The sequence below is a fragment of the Oppia nitens genome, unplaced genomic scaffold (genome assembly GCF_028296485.1).
Source record: "Oppia nitens isolate AA-2021 unplaced genomic scaffold, nextdenovo-longstitch-racon4-pilon3 scaffold24_pilon_pilon_pilon, whole genome shotgun sequence".
Classification (NCBI taxonomy): Eukaryota; Metazoa; Arthropoda; class Arachnida; order Sarcoptiformes; family Oppiidae; genus Oppia; species Oppia nitens.
In genome coordinates, this window is record NW_026533204.1 from 10,424 (window position 1) to 27,289 (window position 16,866).

At 26.1% G+C, this 16,866-nt stretch overlaps 2 protein-coding genes across 2 annotated transcripts; both read left to right on the plus strand.

Moving 5' to 3' along the window:
- Positions 1-4,837: 4,837 nt before the first annotated feature.
- LOC128953873 (importin subunit beta-1-like) lies at positions 4,838-9,607 on the plus strand. Its single transcript, XM_054299401.1, has 5 exons — positions 4,838-5,337; positions 5,457-5,515; positions 5,884-6,480; positions 6,539-8,512; positions 8,951-9,607. Exons 1-4 carry the CDS (start codon positions 5,298-5,300, stop codon positions 8,486-8,488), a joined length of 2,646 nt encoding a protein of 881 aa, XP_054155376.1. The 5' UTR covers positions 4,838-5,297; the 3' UTR covers positions 8,489-8,512; positions 8,951-9,607.
- A 4,922-nt stretch (positions 9,608-14,529) lies between these two features.
- Positions 14,530-15,736, plus strand: LOC128953999 (uncharacterized). Its single transcript, XM_054299556.1, has 3 exons — positions 14,530-15,170; positions 15,577-15,596; positions 15,733-15,736. Exons 1-3 carry the CDS (start codon positions 14,535-14,537, stop codon positions 15,734-15,736), a joined length of 660 nt encoding a protein of 219 aa, XP_054155531.1. The 5' UTR covers positions 14,530-14,534.
- The last annotated feature ends 1,130 nt before the right edge of the window (positions 15,737-16,866 follow it).

Consider the following 16,866-nt stretch of genomic DNA (forward strand, 5'->3'; position numbering starts at 1 on the left):
CCCCGTCACAAAAATGTTATTTATTAGTAATCTTTATAATTTTGGTCACAATCGCGATTCTGAACAATATAAGCATAGTTGATATGCTGGTTCTAGACCATGGTGTTTACTCGTCACACATTCATTGTTTGCATCCATAACCATCCCGTTCAGTCCATTGTTGGGTCTCAGTCGAGAGTCGAGCGTTCAAAGTCAACGAAGCGATCATATATGTCATTCGCCTTCCTCAGGCAGTCGAACCAATGCTCTCATTACTCACTAGAGAGTAAGATATGTCATAAGGTTATGTCGGTTTTCGTAACAACACCCTTTGTTGACAAGATTTTGAGATACCATTCCATCGGTTCTCATAAATCTATGATCTTTTTAGGCGGTCGCGCCTCTATTTTGACAAAAGGGACTCCAATCGAAGAGTCCTTTCGCCATTATGTTAGATTGTATATTAAAGTGGTACAGTTCTAGACGAAGATCGATACCATCAGATATGAAAGTGTTGGTACAGTACTAGTCGAAACACAGCACAGCTTTCCCGCAAACATGAACACTGGCCAATTCAAGTCCAATGCTACCGATTTTAGACAAGTTCTTAATCCCACCGCTGCCACCAAATGTGTTGTGTTGCCGTCTTTTCTGTCTCGCTATAGTCCCGAGACCATAATCGACACACCCAACCCGAGATCTGTCTGACCATAGATCTCATCGAAGACCGTTCGATAATAGACTTCGCTTAAGACCAACTGTCCTCAACAATATCACAGTCGACACACGATAAAGTAATCCGTAATAAATGGTACACACAATATAATAATTAAAAGTATTGTTTATTTAATAATTAATAAAATAAAAGTATAGAATAAAAATTCAAAAAGTACATAACAATATAACTGCACTGCCCGGAACTTATGAACAATGATTTGCAAGTCGATGCAAAGCAAAAGCAGGCCACTTCAGGCAGAGCTTAAGCTCACTGTTCGAAGCTCTAACTATATAGCCCATTATATTGAGCAGACCAGTCGAATCTCAGCCATAAGCCGAGAGCATTTGAGAAAATCCAATCATAGAGTTGAAATTTTTATTTAAAAAATAAATATTGTTATGGTAACTTATCTTAAAATGCCACTTAAAAAATCTAACATGTAACATGTAAAAAATATACTAAATGTTTTAAAAAAATTGTGTTAAAAAAGTGCAACGTGGAACTATTAAATATAATAAAATTTAATTATATTAATAAGAATTTAAAAATAGTTTAAATAATAATGGACTTTAAAAATAAAAAAAAATTACAAAAATAAGGTAATATATAATTTATATCTTTGTATAAAAATAAATAATTGTATTTAAAAAATAAAACCTATTAGATTAATTGTAAATATTTATTTTTTATATTTTTCATTCATTTATTAAATTATAGAAAAAATATGTTATTATTTCATCTATCTTTGTAATTGCGATTTTGGTTAATGTTAATTATACTACTTCTGGACAAAATACTGACAATGAAAATAATGAAAAATTTTGTAAAATTTTGATTAATGAAATAAATAGTAATACTGCCGATACAGGTATTTAAAATATAAGATATATAAAATAATAAAAATTATAATACAGTGTAATAGCATTGATTTGGATGAATGGGATAATGATTTCGATTACGAGATAAACAATTCGATGACTGAATTCGATAAATATATTGCTAGAATTATTTTAATAGTTTATATAAAAAATGTTATTAGCGGTAAAAAAATAATTTTTAGTAATACTTAAATTTATTTCCCGTAAATCATTAATTTTTATACTTGTCTATTAAACAGATGTAACACTAATAATATAATTTTAGAATTAATGTAAACTTTAACATTATGTAGTTTGTCATATATATCGAATTCAATATATCAGTCAACGAATTGTTTATCTCGTAATCGATTTCATCAAAATCAATACTATTAATTTAAAATATACAATGAATTTTAAATTTAAATAGCAAAATATAAAAATATAAAAAGATACAACTACAGATCATAAAGATAATTATGTTTATTTTGAACCAAGTAACCTTTTTTAATATTTTATTATTAAATATTAAAAGCAATTTAATAAGGTTTTTTAGCATTTAAATATTTTTTCCTTATTAAAATTACCTTTCTATTAATATTTTATTTAAATTCTAGACAATATATTTATATTATAATTATTAATTTTTATAATTTTTATAATTTTTATAATTTTTATAATTATAATTATTATAATTATTAAAATTATTATAATTATTATAATTATTATAATAATTATTATAATTATAAATATCATAAATATTGTTTATATATTTTTTTGTTTATTATTTAGCACTTTGTATACTAAATGTTAGTATTTTGAATAAAATTTCATTTTAAAGTTAGATCTCAACAATATTTTTTTTTCAAAATAAAATGTCATAATCTGACTCTAACACATTTAGAACTAATATGAGCCAATGAGTCTCAAATGCTCTCGGCCTATGATCTCAGCTCAACACTTGAGTGACTTTACAATAAGAACTACATAAGTATTTATTTGCTTTTGAATCAATAGGTCTTATTGTTTGCAGACGATCCTAATGAGTGTCGTGTGCATACAAGCCTTACTATACAATACATAAGTACCCCTCACTTAGAAATTACTATATAAATTCCCATTAATAATAGACATTAAATTTACTACTTAATGTTCCCACTAATATTCCCCAATATTTTAGTTTAAAACCTTAATTATAATAAACTACGATTTTTAGACGGAATAATTCACGGGTTTACTCGGGTAATTATCCCTTAATTATATAACTTTAACTTTTAAATCCCGGGACTCCTGGTTTGTCCCGTTGGGACTAAAAACAGTAATCTCATTTACAACTCTAATGTATGTGGTGTCGGCACTCATCGATAGATGGAAGTACCGGCGCCACAATACATGTACATCTTTACATGACAATTTTAATAATAATAAATATTACAATTATTACAATAATAATAAGCATAATAAGCATAATTAGAATCCTTTATTGTTGATTTTCTTGTTTTTGACGTTTTCTGCGTTTGTCTTTTCTTAATTGGTATGTGATCTTAGGCTTTTGATCTGATTTGATCTGATCTTATGACACTAGTTAATCCAGTCCTGTCATTGAATGCTAAGCGTCCCATAGTATGCCAATAACGTCCATTAACATGGTCTTTTCTAGTCCTTATCGTTAATAGTTATATCCTTTCTTTATTTTTTCGATTACATTTAGTAAACGATGCCTTTATTTTTAGATTTGTTCATCATTTCTTTTAACATCAAGAATGTCGACTCTTCTATCTCCTGACATCCCTGTACGGCTCAATACAGTTTATTCTCATTTATCCATTAAGTTTTAAGTCTTAAGTTTTCAATTTTGTTCATTGTAAGATTTTTTTAATTTATGTTTTTTTATAATTTTTGTAATTTGTTTTATTTGAAAGTATGATTTCAATATAATGAGTGATCATTTCTGTCTATTGAAACTACGAGTCACTCTTCAACCGTTTGCGCAAACACATGCTCAATCAGGAACATAACCTGTATAACGTGATTTGTTAAGGAAAATTAAATTTATCTTCAATTCAAATCTAAAAATGTATTGTTATAGTCAATTTTTATTCAAAGCAATGTTATTTCTATGGGTAATTTTAAATGATTATTGAGGACAGGTAGACAAGTATTGTGTAATTTAATTTTGCTATATTATATGGGTCATAGGGCACCGGGAAGTTAGCTACCTAATGCTTAATTTTTGTAATTTTTTTCAAATGCAAAAATTTTCAATTTGTATTAAAATTTTCAATTTTTATTAAAAGTAATGTTATTTCTATGGAAAATTTTAAATTTCTATTGAGCTCAGGTAGACTTTATGGACAGGTTGGCAGGTGTTGTGTTATTACATTATGATATATTGTATGTGTCACAGGCATACATCAAACATATAAGCACCGATAGATATACACTAACTTATACATGCAAATTGACTTTATATGTAGTTGCAGCGCTATTGCTATGACTTTACTGGATAACATTGCTAACTTCCACAGTGTGCGAGTGGATTTGATCTATGGTCACAGGGCACCGGGAGGTTATTTACATGTGCAAATTTCACAAAAATGATTAAACTTTAAATTTTTTAAAAATTATTTAAATATATATATATAAATCTAAAATTTCTCAAGAGTTTAGACGTATAAATGAGTATTGGTTCTGTAGTTTTGTTACATTAGGTTAAGTAGTTTGTTGTTAAGTAGTTGTATAAAACAAATTATGAAGTCATTCAAATTACTTATGATAAATATTTTAAAATTAGTTAAAGAATTGCACGGCTATACATGTTGCGCGGGACAAACTAGTTCAATATAATGTTTTATTTGATTTCAACTTTAACTCATTCATTCAAAATTATTCTATTGTATCTGATGTATGCCCCGAACATAAACCGATTAGGTTCCGATCTCTAGTTTTAACCTTCGTGGATTTTAGTGTATTCTTTAAAAATATTCAAAAGTAACGTTTGATGTGAACAGTATATTGTAATAATTGGTAACCAAATTGGCAATAGAGAGGCGCCACTCACTGTACTAACCAATCAACGATTTGTTAGTGTGTTTGTGTGTTACTCACTATTATATACATACTCTTCATGTTATAAATGTCCAACACTGAAAATGGGCGGAGCCTACAATTAAACACAACTACTATACATATTGTAGCATTTTGTAGGTATATATATTATATATTAAATCTATAATCTATGGTTTGTTTATAAGGCAAAGTCTATGTATGTTTTGACTATTACTTAAAAAAGCGTTATATACGCCACTATTATATACAGTGTGTGTACTGTAGTGTAGTATTGAATGCAATCTAAGTGTTAGTGTATTATAATATCGAGTGATGTCATGTGCGTTATGACCGGCGACTCATACCATACACACACACATACAGACAGACAGACAGACAGAYACTACCGGAGCCCACAATAATTGAYTCATTTTTTCTTTTTTTGTTGTTATTGTTTTAGTTGATCCCATAATTAATTGGTTAAATAATAGGATCCGTTTGACAAAACCGCCAAATAATAGTATAGTCTTTGATTAATTGGTTGATATCATTAGTTTCCTGAAGTATTGACATCATTGACGAAGAAGTTGTGGTTGAAATTGATTTCACCCGTCATATGAACTGCTTTTTGTATATTATTATTATTATCTCTTCTGTTCACTTCACACGTGTGTTCACCACTTAGTCCGTAAACCATGAGTCTGAAAGACATCCTAACGAAGACCATCTCTCCGAGTAAGTGTTGCTTTTGTTGTTGTCGTCGCTGATGACYATCTTGTTTGTCACCAGACATTAGTTGAATATTTGATTACATATTATTAAGTTATTTTGTTTTCCTTCTGTGTGTCCAACAGATCAGATTGAGCTGAAGGCCGCTCAACAATATCTGGAGCAACTGTGCCAACAAAATCTGGTCAGTATTTAGTTAACCTCATGTTTTTTTGACCTACCAGTGCTCGAGAAAGATATTAATTATTGGGTTAATCCTTATGAGACTTAATATAGCATTTCCTCTACTTTTTTATGTTATTCACAAAATAAATGTCTAATTGAATTGATTTATTTGAAGAGATTTATCAGTCATTCAAGAAAGTATGCATTTGTCGTCTTATCAGTTGACAAATGCATTGACTCTTTGACTCTATTATTATCATTCATTCAACACATTTCTCTTTTAATGAAGAGATAAATACCACTTCTTGTATAAACAATGTATTTTCATTACATCTAATGTCAAATATTTTATTCTTTAATCATTTTATTAATTAAAATGATATTTAGCCGGAATTTTTGAAACAATTATCGGAGATCTTAAGCAATATTGGATGCGAACCATTCATCAGACAACAGGCGGCACTACAACTGAAGAACCAATTGACTTCCAAAGATATTGAGATTCAGCGCCAGTTTCAACAACGATGGTTAGCTTTTCCAGAAGACGTACGCTCTTATGTCAAGCAAAATGTGATCAATGCGTTGGGAACGGAACAATCGCGTCCATCGTCGGCCGCACAATGCGTGGCCTACATCGGTGTCGCCGAATTGCCGCACAATTTTTGGCCCGAACTGATACCGATTCTCACACAGAACGTAACAAATGCCAACAGCACCGAAATGATGAAAGAGTCGACACTGGAAGCCATTGGCTATATTTGTCAGGAAATAGATCCCGAAATACTGGTCGCTCAGTCAAACAATATCCTCACCGCTATTGTTCACGGCATGCGTCGGGACGAGACATCCAATAATGTGAAGTTAGCCGCCACTACTGCTCTTTGCAATTCACTTGAGTTTACCAAAGCTAACTTCGACAAAGACACGGAACGACACTTCATTATGCAAGTGGTTTGTGAGGGCACACAGTGTCCCGATATTAAGGTATGGATTCGTGAAATGAATTAGTTTTTTTATATTTATTAATTATAATATTTTTTAGGTCAAAGTTTCGGCTCTTCAATGTTTGGTTAAAATTATGTCACTTTATTACCAACATATGGAGCAATACATGGGTCCGGCGCTGTTTGCCATAACAATGCAGGCGATGCGCTCCGAACACGACGAGATTGCACTACAAGGCATTGAGTTCTGGTCAAACGTTTGCGATGAAGAAACTGATTTGTCTATCGAGGCTACCGAAGCCGCAGAACAGGGTAGGCCACCGACACGTACCTCAAAATTTTATGCCAAAGGCGCGCTCCAATATCTGGTGCCAATACTGATGCAAACGTTGACAAAACAAGAAGAAAGCGATGATGAAGACGACTGGAATCCATGCAAAGCGGCCGGCGTTTGTTTGATGCTTATGTCCGCGTGTACTGAAGATGCCATCATTCCGCATGTGTTGCCATTTGTTAAGGACAACATATCACACCAGGACTGGCGATTTAGGGATGCGGCAGTTATGGCTTTTGGTTGTATTTTAGAGGGTCCTGACTGTAGTGCACTGAGACCGCTAGTGGACAGTGCTCTGCCAACGCTGATCGTTATGATGAAGGATCAGTGCGTTATAGTAAGAGATACGGTCGCCTGGACTATAGGGCGTATCTGCGAAATAACACCCGAAAGTGTCCTTAGAGAGAACGTATTGAAACAATTGTTAGACGCATTGCTCGAAGGTTTGCGATCCGAACCGCGTGTGGCCGCAAACGTTTGCTGGGCATTCAATTCGTTATCCGAAGCGGCCATCGAGAACGTCCAGGAAACCGATGGTACCGAACCAAAAACCTATGGTTTGTCGCCGTAYTTCCAGCTGATCGTACAAAAACTGTTGGAATGTACCGAACGTCAAGATGGAGGACAGGCCAATCTGAGATCTGCCGCATACGAGGCGCTGATGGAAATGATTAAAAACAGTGCAACCGATTGCTATCCCATAGTCCAGAGCACAACAATGATTATATTGGAACGACTCAATCACGTTCTGTCACTTGAGAATCACATCGACAACATGCAGGCCGACAGATCCCAAGTGAATGATCTTCAATCGCTATTATGCGCAACACTTCAGTCGGTATTACGAAAGATGACACCCGAAGACGCGCCCAGAATATCCGATGCCATTATGACTGCATTGTTGCAAATGTTTAACGCAAGTGGAAAGTCTGGTGGAGTACAGGAGGACGCACTTATGGCTGTCGGCACACTTATCGAGACCTTAGGCGATGGTTTTCTCAAATATATGGATGTCTTCCGACCGTTTTTAATACTCGGTCTCAGAAATTATGCCGAATATCAAGTCTGTACCGCTGCTGTTGGTCTGGTCGGTGATATATGTCGTTCAATTAGCGGCAAAATATTGCCGTATTGTGATGAACTGATGACCGTTTTGATTGAAAATCTAAGCAATAATGCCGTACACAGAAGTGTTAAGCCTCAGATTCTATCAGTTTTCGGTGACATTTCACTGGCCATCGGTACCGAGTTTAAGAAATATCTGGACGTTGTTCTCCAGACGCTTATGCAGGCAACACAAATACAGGCCGATCCAAACGATTTTGAATTAGTCGATTACGTCAATGAGCTCCGGGAGAATTGTCTCGAGGCGTACACTGGTATTGTTCAGGGACTCAAAGGCGATGCTGAAGTACCTAATCCAGAGGTGCAGCTCATTTTGCCGCACGTCCCATACATGGCTCAGTTTGTCACTCTAGTTGCCAGCGATGCCGAGATAACCGATACATTAATATCTTCGTGCTCAGGTCTTATCGGTGACCTATGCGTTGCTTTCGGTAACGTTATGATTCAATTGGTCGACAACGAGCACATCCAGATTATGCTTAATAGAGGCAAAAAATCGAAGAATACCAAAGCCAGAACATTAACCATTTGGGCCATCAAAGAGATTAAGAAGTTGAAGGGTGTGATGAACGCTACCCCCGGTCTCTAATTTGTTGCCACAGATTAATCAAATGTAAGAACTCTTGGATTAACGATATTATTAGTGTTTTTTATTTTATAAATCTATAATAACTTCTGATTAATAATTGAGAAAACAAAAAATTATATAATAATTATATGTTTGTATACTTATATATATATATATWTTTTAATTTTTATATATATTTTAAATATCATTCAAAAATTTAATGCACTTTAATTAATGAATTAAAATTTTGTTAATTATCATAGTTTTCATAATTATTTTTTAATTTTGGAATTAATTGGAATGTTTAATGTATAGAATAACAGTTTTTATAATTACATTTCTGAAAAGTGTATTATTTTTAATGTACTGTATATTTATTAAATATATATAAATCGTTTACTAACTTTTTTTGTTTGTTTACAACAATATTTATTGTGAATTTAATAACGTGTTTTTAATTTCGTTAATCTTTTTTTATCGCAGAATCTCTACTAAAACACACAGCGATGAACATTTGAAGATAATTTGTGGCCAAAAAAAAAATTAAAAAACTTCAACACAACAAACAAAATCAATTATCTCTCGTCAAACAGTTTATTATTAAACAAATTGTTTGGACAAACAAACAAATAAACAAAACACACAACAAAACTTGCGCTGCGATTACACCACACATATTAAAAAAACAATAATTAAAATACCGCTAGCGATACAACTGCGCGCCCGATAATACTGCTATATTTAGCGCCGGTATGCGAGTGCGAGTGAATGGTGTGTGAGTGTGTGTGTGTGTGTATGTATGTGTGATACTTGTATGATTGAGTGTATGAGAGTGGGTGAGTGAATGAATGAATGAATGAATGACTATGTATGAGTGGGTGAGTGAGTGATAATAATTATTTTTCGTATGACCCCAACATTCAAACAGGACATACAGTGATAAATATTATAATAATAATAATAAAACAGAAAACAATTTACAAATACAATACAAAATCAATGGACACAAGAAAAAAATCACAACAAGTTTATAATCAGTTTAATTATCATTCCTTATGTGTCTAATCATACCGTAAATTTAAAAGTAATAAATTAAAAAAATAATATTAATTTTCAATAATACATTAATAATAACAATAATAATATAAATGAAAAACATTTAACAGCTATTACTATGAATTGAGTGAATGAATGAATGAATGAGAAGTGTGAGTGTTTTGAATCACAAAAAAACAATATCAACAAAAAAATACACTTTAATTAACATCTCATTTATGACAATTAATCAAATAATTTATGAATTATATTGAAAAAAATATAAAAATAGTAAAATTTACAAAAATACATATATTATTATATATAACAGATTTATCATAAATTAAACTATATTTTAGTTAATTACTAAATTAAATGATTAAAAAAATTGTTTTAAATTTTTATTATACTAATTAAAAAATTTGTTAATAATATTTGTTATTATCAGAAGAAGAAAAAAACATTCAAACTATGTTTTGCAACAAAATTATTGTTTAATTTGCGATTTTCTTTATATTTATTGGATTGAAATTAATTTATAATTTAATAATTTAGCATTTTAATAATTGATGATCAAATTGTAATAATTTTTTTTGTTTCAAATAAAACATTGCGCGCGTTTTCACCCAATACTAAAATTACTTTATTTAATCTTTACATTTAATTTTAATGCAATATTCAACACTAAATTAAATAAAATGAAAATTACTATTTTTCTGAAATAATTAAATTCTTTATAAAATTTATACATTAAATTTGTGCTATAATTTACAAATTGATAAATTCATTTATTTTAATTATACTTTTTTGTTATAATCTAATTGAAAAATATAAGAAGTACTACAAAAGTTATAAAAATATTTTGAATACTTTTTATCATTTATTTCTATTTTTATTAAAATGATTGAAGTGTTATACAGTATATACCTGTATATTATAGCCGTAGTATAGATCTATGATATATATCAATATATATTTTTAAGTACCGGTATTTGAATTGTGATTATATAGTAAAAATATTTGGTTAAATTAAAAATATTATATACCTTTAGTGTGTTTTAAATAATAATATTATTAAAAACTAAATTAACAAAAATAAATAAATGGGATTTAGAGAGAAAATATGCAAATAAGTTATACACTACTGAATGCTGTGATTAGTAATTGAGAGAAAAACCATTTATAATTGATTGCATACACTATTTATAGAGACATTTATTAAAAGGTGTTCACGATTTAGATAACAACGATATTTGTATAGAAAGTATTTGAAAGTTATTACACATTAAAAAAAATAGTGTATAATATACTGGTATATAAATATAATGATAAAGAAATTTTGAAGTAAAAGTTAGTTTTTTTGTTATGTTAATTTTATTGCTACCAATATAACGAAAAAATCAATCAATTATTTAATTTATTATATAATATAACATTGTTTATTATTATATTAATATAACTATAATATTATAGCTATATTTGTTCTCAATTATCGTTATTTTTTCGTTAAAATATTGAATGTCTATAATTATTTAATTTTAATAACATATTTGTATCATTTTTTTTTGTTCGTGTAATTCATGTATATATTTAAACGGATTGAATGGGGGGAACATGTAATCAATAATTTATTGCAATTTATATCTAAACCTAATTTTTTGGTCATTTTCTTGTTGTTGTTATTAATATTTTTATTACTACTGTATTATAGATAGTTTATTATAGATATATATATAAATTAATAAGTTAATATTAGCAATAATTTGTAGTTTTTATTTATGTACTAATATTTTTCTATAATCTAAATTTTTTTCTCACCCATTAATAAATTATAAAAAAAAAACTATATTTGGTCTAAATTTATATTGAAAAAATATTTATTATTTTAACTTATATTATTAGTTTAATATGCATAGTATACATTGTATACAGTATATTTTTGTGAATATATAGAAAAAAAGAAAAATTTACTGATAATTTTATTTTTCATTTCAATAATAATAATCACAAAAAAATACAAAATATAAAAATATTTTTACATTACTAATCAATTTKTGTGGGTTTTTACTTGTTTTTTTTTTGTTACAAATTTTATTTGTCATTATATTAGAAAGAAAATAAAAAATTTGATACTATTTATGAAATAAGTATTTTATTCTCTCTCTCAACCAATTTAATACATATATTTACAATTATTTATTTTATTTTATGTGTGAAAATATTTTATTTAGTAATATAAAGTGAAAATTATATGTAAAAATACTATAATTAGTTAACTTAAATTAATAATATCATTGTACAGTACTTTACATATCAACTTTTTTAAACAACAAATTAATAAATAATAACATTTAAGTGATAATTTCACACACAATGTAAACAATTATAATTAACTTATTGCTATAATTTATTAATGATTTTTTTTATTTAGCATGGACAATTTTTTTTAACAAACTGGGACTCCATATAATAATTTTTAGAGAAAGAGAGAGAGAGAGAGAGAGAGAAAGAGAGAGAGAGAGAGAGAGAGAGAGAGAAGAGTCATCAATGCCTATCGATAGTCATCATCAATGGGAGTCAATGATAGGTTTTAAAAAAACTGATTATTTTTTAATTATTATTTAGTTAATATTATAAAAGATAAATTTTCTTATCAAAATATGAAAAAATGAAAAATTAGTAAATTAATTAACAAAATAAATTTATGACTAAAATAGATGTCCACTAAAACTTTTTTAACTATTTAACCTGAAATGAAATCAAATATATTATATTAGTGTCGCACGAATTATTATTATTATTATTTTATATATTTTAAATGACAACATTACACGCAATGTTTTGTTTGATAATTATGATATTTTTGAAAAGTGTGTTATTAAAATTTTTAGTTTTGTTAAATTAATTTAAGATCAAATCTAAACTTATTTTTTATATTTATTGATTTTATAATAAATGTTAATTTATATTTAGCAAAATATTAAATATTATTTATGTCTTAAATTTAATTATTTTTTAGTTTAAATTAATTGTAAAAAATATATTTTATTATTATTTTACTTATGTTTACATTAGTCCTACAATATAATTATATTTTGCATTATTAATATAATTATTAACTTTATATTTTTAAAAATATAATATAAAAATCAATATTTATTTAGTAAATTACATATTAATAATTATATTTATTTATATATTAAATTGAGCTAATTGAGTTTTAATTAAAACTCTTTTAAAATATTAAATATTATACTGTATTTAAAATATTATTTAGTTTTTTATTGTAATTTATAATATTTTGTCGTATAAAATAAATATAATTCAATTTTACAAAATAATTAATAAATGCCAATTATATAAATGCAAAGTTGATTAATAATTAGTAATATTTTATTTTGCATATCATATAAAGTATTATTAGTACAGTATTAGTATTGAATATAAATGTGTTATTAATATTTTATTTTTTTAAACTATAACGGGTTAGAAAATATAATTTTTCAATGACTAAGATTTTGATTAATTTTATTATAATAATAATAATATATTATTTATAACTTATAATCAATTGTAAAATTGGTTTCATTTATACCTGTATAATAAAATTAATGTGTAAATTTTTTTTTTAAAAATTACTATTAATAATTCAAAACTTAAATAATATTTAAAAAAGAATTTTTTTTATATCTTGTATTATTAATAAATAATAAAAAAATTTCTTATAATTAATTAATTAATTATACGAACAAAATAAATAAGACATTTGTCGATTACTGTATTATTATTATTATTTATATATCGATTTTAATGAGCACAGGTAGCTCAGTGAGAAAGAGTCGGGTAGTACTATATTTGAATCTTTAATTAAGTAGTTAATCTATTTTTTATAATTTTTATTTAAATACACAATTATATATAATATATAAATATAATCATATCATTTATGTTTTTTAAAAATATACTTTTTTACCTTTATGTATTATAATTATTTATGTAATATATACAGTATATATATATAATTTGTTCACTGATTGCCAAAAAATATAATTTATTATTTTATTAACCTTTTGCTGTACAAAGTGATAACCAAATGCTGTCTTTAATATTTAATATAAAATAACTTATATCCTAAAAAAACAAAAAGAAAGTATGAGTTTGTTATTAATAAAATAAAACCGTTTTATCACAAATAAAGTGATATATTATCGAAAAACAAATAACTAAAATAATTAATATAATCAAAAGTTATTTAGTTAACCGGTTAGCATAAATATTATTTAATTTGATAATCTATAATATATATATATAATTTTTTTAATTGAATACAAATTTATAGACAATAATCTATATAATTTAAAAATTTGTTTCGGATAATAATTCAGTATAATATGATTATAAATACTTTTAAATTAATATAACATATAATTTCTATTACAAATCATTATAATTAAAAAGAAATTTGTTGATTTTTAGTCAAATAATTTTTATCTAAATACAAAAATAGATACAATTTATAAATATAATTTTGTTAATTAAAATCTTAAAACCATAATTTAACAATCTAATAAATTTATTTTAATCACATTATAGCATTTGTTTAATTTTTATTTATATTAGTAAACAATGATTTATTTTATTTAAGTTTACTATTTTTTAAAATAATACATTCAATATTATTTATACATTAATTTGTCACATTAGTATTAAATGTACGGTATATGTATAAAAAATGTTTAAAGTAAAAAAGGATAAAAATTATTTTTAGTAATTAATTTAAAGTTATGGCTAAATTCACGCGAAAAACTCAAAATTAAATTAAAAACATTTAAATTATAAAATTATATTTTATAATATATAATTCAAAAATAATATTTACTTTTAATAACATAAATAATTCAAATTATAAATTCAAAATTTCAAATAGTTTGTTATTTCAAATAGCAAAATGTTTGTTAACAAAAATTTAAAAGCAATAAAATCTATAAAAAACACTTTCAGTAAAACATATTCAAAAACTATTGAATACTCTATGATTAGGTTTATGTCATTTAACTATAATAACAATAGTCAACACTCGTATACATTACCACCGCTAATGATAATTAAACCGAAAGACATAGGTCTACCAATTATGACACCATTGAAGATACACTTATATCTCAAGCCATTTATTGACAACAATTTTGATCTGAAAAACTTTTTGATTGGCGCCAAACAAGCCTTAACAGTAATATCTGGTCACTTGTCCGACGGTAACATTGAGACTATCAAATCATTAGTCACTTGCGAGGCATACAATGAAATATCAATGAATTATAGCCAATACACGAATCAACAGAAACAACTGTTAAGAGTTACTGTCGATGATATTCAACATTGTTTTCTGTATAGTCTATGGATTAATAAATTGTCCAAAAATGAGTTTAACGTCAAAATGTTGACAATATTTGATGTACTGATTAACGGTCGACAAACTGAAGACAATGTTCGCCATGAGTTGCAACACAAGAATCTCCAGTTCTTTGATTTCCACCAAAATTATAAACTATTGGAACAGCTTTTAGACAAAAAGTTTTTCTGTATCTATGAGTTTAGCAGACATTATACCACTGATAGCAACAGCGATTGGATTGTATCAAAGCTGGTCCACTACCGAAACAAAGATATCTGGATTAGTGAACAATTAGTCAAAAAGTGATTAAATATTTTTTTGGGATTATCTCATATGATCTCAAGTGAATGATTTTAGTAATCTGAATATTATTTGATAACATTTTAATACTATTTCATAACTATATAAAAAAAGTTAATTTTTAAAATAATTAAAATTAATATTATGATTTATGTTGAAACTAAATTTTATAACAAATCAAAAAAATCATTTAATGTTTAATATACTGATTTTAATGGTCGCCCCTAAAGGTTATAATAAATCTAATAAATTTTAGTTTGATTTTCATTTATTTGCTTATACTGTAAAATATCCCAATTTTTATCTAAATTAAAACCATTGAGTTAGTTAAGCAGCGCATCGGTAGGTCTAGTATGTGTGTATTGAGGGTAACTGATACCTGATTAAACTGTATATACAGTATATATTGGTATATATAAAAATATTTTTACATATTTAAAAATATAAATATTAATTAACTCTAAAATTTATGCAATTTTTCTCATAATAAATATTATCTTGAATAAAATAATTTTGTTTTTTGACTAAATTAAAGTTAAATGAATTACATTTTACAACATTTGAGAGTAAATCAATTTCTTCATAACATTTAAGCCTAAAGTGATAATAAATTTTTATTTATTATTGTTATTATTATTATGATATTATTGTCTAATTTAAATTTATTTTTCTTTTAGTCATAACTTTATAAATAAAGTTGTTCAAATATAATAATGTAATTTTAATAGTATTATTATTTTATGAGTTATTTTTATTGCTTATTTTTCTTAATGTTGATTTTGTTGTTTGTTTTTTACTATTATTGTTATTCTGTAGACTTTATATTGATTAATGATTTAAGTGGAAAATACAAACAAAACAATGATTAACATAAAATTGTAATTAAAAATCAATTCCCATTATTGAATACATCACAAAATATACTTAAAAAAACAATTTTTAAACAACAAAAAAGTTAACATAAAAACACAAAGTTCTCGTAATCCATATATTTTTTGTTTAATTAATTTGCATAAATAGTGAAACAAAATTAATAAAAAAAATTACTTAAAAATCTATTTTGTTTTTATAATTTGTTACCAAATTTGTAGAATAATAAATATCTAAAAAAATTATTATTTATTATAAGATTACACAAACTTTTACAAATAATTTTATCATTTAACACATAATCCCATAATAGGGATTACTTTAAATTATTGTATAGTATTTGCATTATTTTAAATGATTATATTTTATTATTTCATTTAGCACACATTTTTTATTATCATATTTAAATTTTCAATATTATAAAAAATTAGTTTAAAATAATTTATATAAATCAATTTAAAAAAACTTAATCTATTGAATTGAATAAATGATTAATAGACAGTCTATTTTTCAACAAATTTGTAAACAATTGAACTTTGATTTTGTTCACATAATTAATTTTAGCTAAAAAATAATTTTAAATTAAAATGAAAACAAAATAACTTCAAATTTGCTTATAATTTGTTTATGCTATTTGTTTTTAAAAGAAAAATTAAGTTTACAATTAGATAATAAAAAATAACTATAATAGAAATAAAAATTATAATTTTAAAATAAATTACTATACATTTAGACATTTATGTGTATGTAATACATTATTTTAATGTTAAAAGATTAATATTAATTATATTGTTTTATT

Excerpts from the sequence above, each read along its gene's own strand:
- LOC128953999 (XM_054299556.1), top strand. The coding sequence starts at position 14,535 with ATGATTAGGTTTATGTCATTTAACTATAATAACAATAGTCAACACTCG. Across the intron at positions 15,171-15,576 it reads TCCACTACCGAAACAAAGAT|CTGATTAAACTGTATATACA; the intron begins ATCTGGATTAGT and ends GGTAACTGATAC.